At 54.1% G+C, this 9967-nt stretch overlaps 1 protein-coding gene across 3 annotated transcripts; it reads right to left on the reverse strand.

Annotated features, from left to right (window-relative positions):
• Positions 1–499: 499 nt before the first annotated feature.
• Positions 500–9264, reverse strand: Hap1 (huntingtin associated protein 1). Of its 3 annotated transcripts, XM_028780468.1 has the most exons (14): positions 9208–9264; positions 8838–9084; positions 7835–7911; positions 7373–7489; positions 7084–7262; positions 6832–6931; positions 6673–6739; positions 5049–5179; positions 4694–4756; positions 4265–4402; positions 4054–4145; positions 2359–2741; positions 1794–2001; positions 500–1621 (listed from the first exon to the last, which is right to left on the reverse strand). In XM_028780468.1, exons 1-13 carry the CDS (start codon positions 9223–9225, stop codon positions 1847–1849), a joined length of 1767 nt encoding a protein of 588 aa, XP_028636301.1. In that variant the 5' UTR covers positions 9226–9264; the 3' UTR covers positions 500–1621; positions 1794–1846. The 3 variants fall into 3 exon arrangements, with proteins under 3 accessions (XP_028636301.1, XP_028636300.1, XP_028636299.1); XM_028780467.1 differs by having other exon boundaries at positions 4265–4399; positions 8838–9252; XM_028780466.1 differs by having other exon boundaries at positions 8838–9252.
• Between the last annotated feature and the right edge of the window lie 703 nt (positions 9265–9967).

Here is a 9967-nt window from a genome sequence, read left to right on the forward strand (position 1 = left end):
GAGACCAGAGGAGGAATCTAGGTGTCCTGCTTTATAACCTCTGCCTTATGCCTATGAGACAGAGTCTCTCAGTAAACCTTGAACTAGGCTCATACCCCAAAAGCCCCAGCAAGCTTCCTGTTTCCACGTTCCATGGTGCTGGGAATTCAGGTACTCAGGCTTACTCAGCAAGCACTTACCCACTGGACCTTCTCTCTGCTTGTCTTCTTTTGAGGTTGCTTTTTGCTTGAGATAATAAGATCTGGCTGTAGAGCCCAAACAGGCCTTGAACTCCGGATCACTGAACCTGTCTGAGTCTCTGTTTTACCACCTTCAAATGCACAGAATGTCACCTAGCACCTCACAGTCATGGGTCATATGCATTTATACTTAATGCAAAGTCATTGGCGTGTCATCTAGTGTCAATCAATCTTCTCTCTGCAGCTCTGTCCCCAAACAGTACACACACACATGCACAGCACAGCACGATCCCTAAAGAACACAACTGAGACAAGGCAGGTATCTCACAAGTTCTTTATTTCCCACATTGGCACATACATCAATACAAAGGCTGACGAGCTACAAGACTATGAAGCGCTGCAGAAGCAGGGCAGGCGCCGAGGCCATAGCTCTGTGCGAGCACAGATGTGGAGAAGGGTAGAACTCTAGAAGGAAACTCACAGGCCACAGGAGACAGAGGGACACAACCCTCACTCAGATACACTTTACATTACACACAGTGGTAGAAACGGATAAAGGTAAAAACCAGGGAAAAGGACCAGGTTCCAAAAGCCAACCAGGGCTGGGGAAGTCCCTTTACATGAAAGGTTCAAGGGATAGAGAGGATCCCCACAATAACTGCCTACCCTAGGGGCACGCCCACTCACACCCATCTCAGAGCTGGGTCTGGTAGCCAGCCAATCTGCCCACAGGTCGCTTCTCCTCCTGGGACTCCAGGAGCTGCAGCTTTGGCCACAGTTTCAGAATGAGGGACTGGGGTTCTCTCAGCCTGTCCTACAAGAAGAGGCAGGTCTACGAGGACAGAGGGAAAACTTCTGGCAGACGTGGGGGTGGGGAGGTCCTTTCAGAGGAAAGGAAGGAAGGGTGGGACTTGGCCAAGCAGTAGAACGAGGGGTCTCAAGCTGTCTGTGGGGCTTCTTCAGGCTGCTGGGAAACAGCGAAGCCAGGAAGAGAAGGGGGTGGACGTGAACCAGGAGCCAGACCACATTCAAATCCAGTCAGCCCTATCAGGAGACGACAGAAAACCACCACTGGCTCTTACTCAGGTTTCCCGTGGTCAGCCATGAAAGTGCTGACTGCTCAGCTTACAACCTGAACGATGTTACTGTGCTGTAGCCAGTGATGTTCCACCCACTGGTGCCAAAAAAAGGGGGGGGGGAGCATCAGAACGACATGAAGGAGGCTGCCAAAACTTCAGGTGGAGTGCAGGGATGGAAGCAGGAGGTGTGGACAGCAGTGAGACCAGGCCAGGGGTTCAGTACTCATAGACACCAGTTCAGAGCTGCTCCTAGCTGTATGACCTTGGGCAAGTCATCTCAGATCTCTGAACTTCAGGTTCCTCTTCTAATAAATGGTGCACAATCACATCTACCCACCCACAGGGCCATGAAGACGAAAGGAGCTAACACAAAAAAAGATCAAATGCTAAATCATCTGATTTCACGGACTGCTCCTCATAGGGAGGACCTAAAAGGCCTGCCCTCAGAGCACGTAACTCCCCAAAGCTGGGGTTTCTAGATAGGCAGAGGAGACCCTGAACCACCCCTACCACCCTGCAGAAGTCCCACACTCACCCGGGGGATTGGTCCAACTGTGGCCTTGGCTGGCAGAGGCCTTTGTTCCAGGCCTAGGTGGCCCCAGAAGGCCCCTCTTCCTCCCTGGCACTGGGAGAATGAGTGGCCCTGTCCTCCTCCAGCCTCTGAGAGTCCTGGGTTGGCACTCTGGGCTGCTGCTCCACGATCCCGCCCCCCATGTTTGTTTGCTGCTGCGGGGTTGGGGAGTCTTGGGGGTAGAGGAATTAGGGATGAAGGATAGGACAGAGATAGGAAGTTGAGGTACAGAGGGGTGTATAGCCCCACCCTGATTCCCAGTTCAGCCCCCCAGGAAGAAGGTGGATGGACAGCTGGACTCGTAAGCACATTTTGCGTAAATCAACACTGAGGCACCAGTTCTAGCCAAGGGGGACTGGAGGCAACTATGTAAATAGTATGCAAAGTCCATGCAAATCAGCACACTGAGTAGGACCAAGTTGAGGTAAGCGAGTGCTTGGGGGGGTCTCACCTACTGTCACCTCTCATAGGGTTGATGACCGAAAGCTTGTCCCACTGGCAGGAGGGTGTCCTCTGCGGGCACACTCACCTTTTGGGGCCACCTTCTGCTTCTGCTGCTTCTTAGAATGGGCTTCCTGCCAGCTGGACAGTTGCTGGAGGACGGACTTCATGTCCAGACGGGAAGGGTCCAGGCCACTGGCCTCCAGGGCAGAGACCACCACACTCATCCTTGTGGCCTCATCCACCTCCGGTTCCACCTCCTCCCAGGCCTCGGTCTCCTCAGATGCCTGCTCTGTCTCTTCTGCCAGCCCATCCTCAGCCGTCCCCACCTCTTCTATGGCCCCCAGCTCCTCCTCAGGAACCAGCTCCTCTGGAGCCTCAAAATCCTCCGGTGGCTTGAGATCTTGCGGCGGTGGGCGTGGCCTCGCCCTCTGCTCCTTCTTTCGCTCCTCCCTGCACTGAGTGTCACATCTAGGCAAGGAGACAGTGAGGTCTTTCCACATGTGACACTCTGGTACTTACTCCACAAACCCTGACAGTCCATCCCCCACCCCAGCTGTCCCAGCTAGGAGTGAGGGAAGAGAGAATCATCTTCAAGGCTTCCAACACCCAGCCCATTCCCCCAGCATGAGGGTTATCAATACCAAAGAGGTTCCTTCTTCTCCACTTCCCACCCTCCAGTCAGAGAAGAGCAATTGGGATATTTCATCCCAGAGCCAGTTGTCATAGAAACAAATCCATTATAGTAAGGCTCAGATGGGTCAGATGACTTGCCCAAAGGACACAAAGGAGCCAAATTGGGACTGGGTCCCAGGTGTTCCTAACAGCTGGGCTGTTCACCTCTCAGATCAATCAGGTGAAGGAAAGAAAAGCCTTAGACTCCATCAACATGGAGCAGGTGTAAACCAAATAGCCACCTAGGAGGCGATATCTAAATGGAGAGGGCACAGCCATTCCCAAAACAGTGAGCAGATGGGCTGCCCCCAAGAACACAGATTTCTCAGTTTTCCAGTCACAGAACTAGCAACAAGTGGTTGTCCAGCTACTGAAATGTGAAGACAGATGATGGGGAGCCCTTAGGTCACCCCAGGTTTGATGTCTCCCCCACAACCATCTTATTAAGTCCTTAACAGAGAACAGAACCTTTGGGGTACTGAGGAAGCTCAAACTGCAAATTCCCTGGGGCATAAACATATTGAAAAGTCACAGGGAGCTAGGCATGGTAGCACCAGTCCTGGGAAGGCAGAGGCAGGTAGATCTCTAAGTTCAAGGCCAGGGTGGTCTACAGACTGAGTTCTAGGACAGCCAGGGATATACAGAGAAACCCTGTCTCAAAAAAGAAAGGAAGGGCCGGGTGGTGGTGGCGCACGCCTCTAATCCCAGCACTTGGGAGGCAGAGGCAGGTGGATTTCTGAGTTCGAGGCCAGCCTGGTCTACAGAGTGAATTCCAGGACAGCCAGGGCTACATAGAGAAACCCTGTCTTGAAAAACCAAAAAAAAAGGAAGGAAGGAAGGAAGGAAGGAAGGAAGGAAGGAAGGAAGGAAGGAAGGAAGGAAGGAAGGAAGGAAGAAAAGAAAAAGTCTCAGGTAGAAACGACCAATCCCCATGCAGAGTCCACAGAGCTAGGCAGTGTGAGAGAGGCAGGATAAGGAGGCAGGAAGGATGCCAGGAAAAGCAATGGAGGTCAGAACATTAGGGTCAACCATGTCCCACTCTGAGAAGGTAGTTGGCACTGGGTGGACCAAAGTGAACCAAGCAAGCCTAAGGATCCCAATAACGCACCTCTCCATGAAATACGCAGGATCAGTGATGAACTTCCTCAGAGATGTTCGGAGTTCCTCAGCCAGTGTCTCTGGGAAACTCGGAAGTGCATCCTACAGCAAAGAGGGGAGACATTCCACCCACACACTCACAGAAAAAAATAATCTGAGGGCAGAAATCAGCCAAGCAGGGCTGAAACACAGGGCACACCGAGGTAAAAGAGCGCCCTCACCAGAGGCACACTGTATCCATAGTGGGTGACAGAACCTGTAGGCATTGAGGAGCGCTGACGATGGCTCTTCCCATCCTCCTGGCGTTCACGAGGCCTGCTCCCATAATCCTGCATGTGGGAGCCAGCTCGCAGGCTCTGCTGGGATCAGGGGTATCCAGTCAGGCACTCTGCTTGCTTTCGCAGAGACACAAGCAAAGATCCCAGCTCCAGATTCAAACAGTGAGATTCTGGGTGACCCTGGACAAGATCCTGGATCTCTGCCCTATTCAGGCTTCAAATGAGCAAATACCTGCTGGGCCATGGGCCAGTCAGGGTTGGGGTGGGGGGGCTAGAAAGGCTCTGCTTGCAACTTGTTTGTCTTCTTTGGAGAGCCAAGTAGTCTCCAGGGCCTGCATTCCAGATCTGGGCCAGGGAATCATGGAACCTCACCTCTGAGTGGATTCCTTTCTCTGAGGCCAGCAGCTGCTGCAGTTTCTCAGTCTGGGCCCCATACTGGAAGAAACCATGAAGTGTGAGACGCCCTCTCCCCCAAGGCCTCCCACTCCTGTACCTCCTGCCCCAACAGTCTTCCCATATAAGAGTCTCTGGCAGTCCCTTTAAGAAGTCACAAGGAATGGGAATCATAAAGTATGGGTCATGCAGCCTGGTTTTGGGAGTGTGAAGGATCCTCTCTGTGTGGACTTGGTGAGGGACAAGGCTGGGCAGGATGAACAGCTCTCTGGTTATCTCTGCCAACTCTGATGCCTACACAGGGAAGGGCTTTGGGCCTGGCAGAGCTGCTTACAGACTGACAACGCTGTTGTAGCTTGGTGATCTCGGCCTGCAGCTGAGTGATCTCCTTCTGCTGCCTCTCATAGCCTTCCAGCCTCAGCACCAGCACCTCCGATAGCTCTGCCATCTGCTGGCTGGCTTCAGCTACAGGACAAGCACACATCAGCCATGGCTCTGGGCCTCCGTCCGCCACCCCTCAGGGGTCCCTCAGGGCTTTGGCATTCTTCCCCTGGGTGTCTGTCTGTCTCTCTCTCTCTCTCTCTCTCTCTCTCTCTCTCTCTCGTTTTTTTTTTTGTTTTTTGTTTTTTTGTTTTTTGAGACAGGGTTTCTCCTATAGCCCTGGCTGCCCTGGAACTCACTCTGTAGACCAGGCTGGCCTTGAACTCAGAAATCCACCTGCCTCTGCCTCCCAAGTGCTGGGATTAAAGGCATGCGCTACCCACATGCCATCACTGCCCTGCCGGTCTCCTTTTTCAAGAACCACTTATTGACACAGAGCAGGGGACTGGGGAATGTCTTGGTAAGGCCGGATCCCTGTCCATACCGAGTGCCAGTACAGTAGAAACAAGGGAACTCATAATCCCAAATAGTATGAGGTATGATGTCAAGGGAGGAGTAAAGGAAAGGGTCCCTCAGGTGGAGCATCTGACTAACTCAGTGCTGCAAAGTCTGAGAGGCATTCTGGAAGGAGCCACTGGCTATGTAAGCCCCACCACATGGAGAAGGAAGAAGCAGAGTATGGGCAGTGAGGGAGGTGGGGGCAGGGCAGAGCATGGACCAGATCACAGAGGTTTGGGGAAGGGGTTGGTTGAAGTTATCCTTGGACCAGTGGGAAGCCATTTTGGAATTTTTGTCACATTAGTGATGGAGCCACATTTGGTTTCAGAAAACTCGACTTGGCTGTAGGAAAAAGGACCTGGATGGGCAGAGACCCCATTATGAGGCGTCATGGGCTAGAGACACTAAGACTTGCCTGCTGTGGCTTGCAGGGGAAGGAAGGACAGAGATGAGATACGGAGAGAGCATAAGCTATCCCTTTGAATCTGCATCTTAGCAGGTAGGCTGGAGGTCCTCAGGACTGACAAAGGCCAAGATGGTGCCAGGCACAGCCCAGGCCCAGTGTGTGACTGTGAACTGCCCCAGCCCTAAATGCCCAGGCTCTGGCAGCTCCTGACTCCCTCCTCACCGTCCTGTCTATCCTCCCGGCTTATACTGTCCCAAACAACAGACAGACTTTCATGACCTCTATGGCTTCTGCAGTGCTCTACACTTTGCACCAAGCACTCCTCAGCTCTCCCTGCCCATCCCCGTCTCCCCAGAGTCTCATGTAGATGGTCTTCAACACCCAACCCTCCTGTCTCTGACTCCTGAGTGCTGAGATTACAAGTGTGCGTCACCATGCTCAACAATGGTGCTTCTCCTGACCCTCATCAAACCTGAGAAGACGAGGAACGGGCCGTGGTTATCAATCCTCATTCTAAAGATGAAGGTTCAGAGAAGCCAAGGAATTTGTCTGTGCTAACACAACTACAAGGTTCAGAGCCAGGGCCTCAGCTCAGATCTCCAGGCTCCAAATCCTGAGTTCTTCCTATCATCTCTTGGGACGGTGCCCTACCCTGAATGACAGTGACACGTACAAAACTGCTCCACACATTCCAGAATGAGCATCTGCTCTTCGTCTTCCAGGTTGTCAAGGTGGGAGGCCTGGAGGAAGGGAAACAGGGAAGGGGTAAAGCTGTCACCATCCCCCAGTCACCATCCCCTGCCCAAGGGCACGCCCTCCTCCTTGTCCTCACCTCCTCTCGCAGGTGGTCATTCTCTTCCTCCAGCAGCCTCAGCTTCTGCTGCAGGGCTTCCAGCTGTGGGCAGTGGTGCCCTGTCTCAGCCTTAGGGGGGCTGGCAAGGGGGCAATAAGAGGCAACCAGTAAGGGGTGGAGGATCCCAGTCCCCAAGGCTTCCCCAGCCGTGGCGACGTCAGCAAGCTAACTTCCCATGCCCATTTACAAATGAGTAAATGAGAGATCCAGGCACAAAGGCAGAACACATACGGCTTGGGAGCACCATACGGATGGTCATGCTGCTGACTGTGATCCCTCTGTCCTTCTCGGTCCTCCTCTTCGCCCTCTTCCTCTTCTTCCTCCTCTTCCTCCTCGTCATCGTCATCAGAGTCCGAGTAGAGCTGAAGGAGGTCATCGCGCAGGTTCACCTGCTTCCGGAGATGTAAAATCTAGGGCGGGAGAGAGAAGCCACGGAAAGGTGAGTACACGGGCAGAGCAGGTGCTAGTCTGGGGAGGGGACACACTGAACCCTCCTCTTGGTCCCTGGGAACCCAGATACCTCCTCCCTGGCTGAGCCCAGCATGGTTTCCAGTTTATTGTTCTCCTCCATCAAGACACTGTTCTGTTTCACCAGGGACTGGCCGATTCGAGCAGCTGTGTTCAGGTCCCGTTCTTTCTGCAAAAGGAGAGCCAACCATTCCAATATATCCCCAGTTTCTGGGACACCCCTCCCCCAAACTAGAGGGAGAAACCAGAGCTAGGAAACAAGAAGAATGTTTTCCCCAGCACCCAGTCGTCCAAGTACTAAACCAATGACTACTAACCAACTCGGGGGTCTGACTCAGTTTCTCATCATGAGAAAAAAATAAGATCATCTCAGATTGGTCCTCTGAAATCTACTTGCCTTCCAGGAAACGGGTCCTCAAGTTGGCCCCCAGGCAAGCAGAAAACAGACAAAAGCCCTAAGTCCTGTAGGGCAGTTAAAATGAGGGCTGGTCTGAGTGAGGAAGGCAGTACCCACCTCTTCCAACAAATACAGCATCACTTTGACATCATCTTCGGTGATCTTCTTCGTGGGTGGTGGATTAGGACACAGTGCTGCAGGAGGAAAGGCCTGAGTGGGTCCGGGAAGGGGCTGAGGCTGTCCACTGTCCACCACATCCCTCACGACAGAAATTATGAGACTGTGTCGCTCCATCTGGCCCTAACACCCTCTCCACAGCTCCAGACCTCCCCATTCCTGCTTTCTCAGGAGGGGCCTGGGTGCTGTAAGGGCAAAACCATCCTCTGGGCTCAGGAGCTGGGTTTCTGGTCCCTCGAGATAAGAAGTCGGAGGAAATACTGGACTCTTCATGCCTGACCCAATCGGCAGCTTAGCCAGCTCACTGGAGCCTCCTCGATCATAAAAACAGATGCAGTCACCCATCCTAAAACCTGTTGCATGTGACAGGAGGGCCAAGTAGGCTTCTTCAGCATCAGAAGCGGGCACCTGAGCCTAAAATTGCCCCCGCCCAGAAGAGGAGGGACACAAGCCCAGTGCCCCGCCTACTCCTCCCGCTTCCTTCCAGCTCCGGGAAAGCGCGATCCAGACCCCTGCGGCCAAGTAGTGGTCAAAGGCTCCCCCAACCTCCACCCACCCACGCTAGCTGGTCCTGTGGGCTAGCGCAAGCTCAAAGCGCAGCCGGCAGCTCACCAGCAGCCCCCGCCCCTCTGCTGGCTCTGCGGTAGACGGGGAGGGGACATTGAGAGTGCGCAGATCTGCCACAGCAACAGGCGCGAAGAGGGGGGAGGGAAGCGCGAGAGAGCTCTGGACCTGACGCACCCACAATAATCGGGGAACCGGAAAGGGGGGGAAAGATGGGGAAAGGGAAACCAAACAGGCGCTGCAGACTGTGGTTTCCCGGGGGTGGTGGAAAGGTGGAACTGAGAGCCACAAGGGGGCGGGGCGCCTGAGTCGGTGGGCCTCCCCCTACCTGGAGATGCCCTAATAGCTCCCAGTGCGGGATCCCGGAGACTCAGTTTACCTTCCTGCAGCTCTCGAATAAACGCCGCGCGCTCAGGGCCAGACACACCGGGCCTCCGGCCGATGTACGCGGCTGGTGTCTTCCAGATTCCCTCGGCCTTTCCCTTACCCAGGCCAGTGGCCCGGGGACCGTAAGGCCCCTGGAATACGTAGCGGGTCCATGGTGCGTCCGAATCGCCAATGATCATGGACCGACAAAAGCTTCCTGTCTTGACTCGGGATCCTGATTTCTGTCCGGACCCGGTTCCCTGCGAGGGAGCAGGTTTGGGCTCCGCCGAGGGCTCCGGAGCGGGACCCGCTGCAGGTTGGGTCATGGGGGTGCCTCCTGCTGGGTCCCCCGACCCTGTCCCGTCTCCCGCACCGCTCTGCACCTGCTCCTTCGGGCGCATCTTGACTCCGCAGTCCGCTGCCGCAGCCGAACCTTTATAACCTGCGCTCGGAGCGGGGTTCCACTGGGCTGTACCACGCGTGGCGTTGGGGGTGACCGTTGATCAATTAGTGGTGCCGAGGACTCAGGATCGTGCAAGAAAGCAGCTAGCGGTGACAGAATAGGAAGTAAATAAAAGAAAAAGAAAGAAAGAGATGAACCAGTGCCTAGCTCATTCTGTGGGATCGAGTTCACGGTGATGGATTTCTCTTCCCTTCCATCTTCTGAGAATGGTTCTGTCCAAAGCCGCGGCTTCCCTGGACTTGAGTAGAGGGACCCGTAGCTTCTGCCTAGAAACAAGCCCCCCCCTTCACCCCCCGCGCGCGCTCCCGCCACCCCAGCTTCCAGGGGCTCTCTCTGTTTTCCTACCCAACATTGAATACAGACCGAGGTGACCCGAGAATGGAGGCAGTACGCCTGTGTCTTCCCAGGTGGATTAAGCGAGAAATCCAAACTCCGCTGTGGCTTTCAACGTGTTGCGTGTCATCCACAGGTCCTCGCGCTCACACTCCCACACTCGCCCCTGGACGTCTTCCATCTTAGTGCTTTCACTCGTTCTTTATCTCTAACCCTAATTCGCAAGCCCTACAGTTCAAGCAAGCACTTGTTCTTCAAACATTTCAAAATGAGCATCTTCGGAGAGGATCCTGCTTAAATGTTTCTCTGTGACGACTCATCAAGACCCCCGTGTATACACACACACA

Source organism: Grammomys surdaster, unplaced genomic scaffold, assembly GCF_004785775.1.
Source record: "Grammomys surdaster isolate TR1022 unplaced genomic scaffold, NIH_TR_1.0 371, whole genome shotgun sequence".
In the NCBI taxonomy this organism is placed as follows: domain Eukaryota; kingdom Metazoa; phylum Chordata; class Mammalia; order Rodentia; family Muridae; genus Grammomys; species Grammomys surdaster.

Bases quoted from the DNA above. Each gene is read 5' to 3' on its own strand.
- Hap1 (XM_028780466.1), bottom strand. From the start codon at position 9,225: ATGCGCCCGAAGGAGCAGGTGCAGAGCGGTGCGGGAGACGGGACAGGG. The intron at 4,757-5,048 runs GTAAGCAGCTCT...GGTTTCTTCCAG, and splicing joins TACAACAGCGTTGTCAGTCT to TATGGGGCCCAGACTGAGAA. The intron at 4,146-4,264 runs GTGAGGGCGCTC...TCTTTGCTGTAG, and splicing joins ATGGATACAGTGTGCCTCTG to GATGCACTTCCGAGTTTCCC.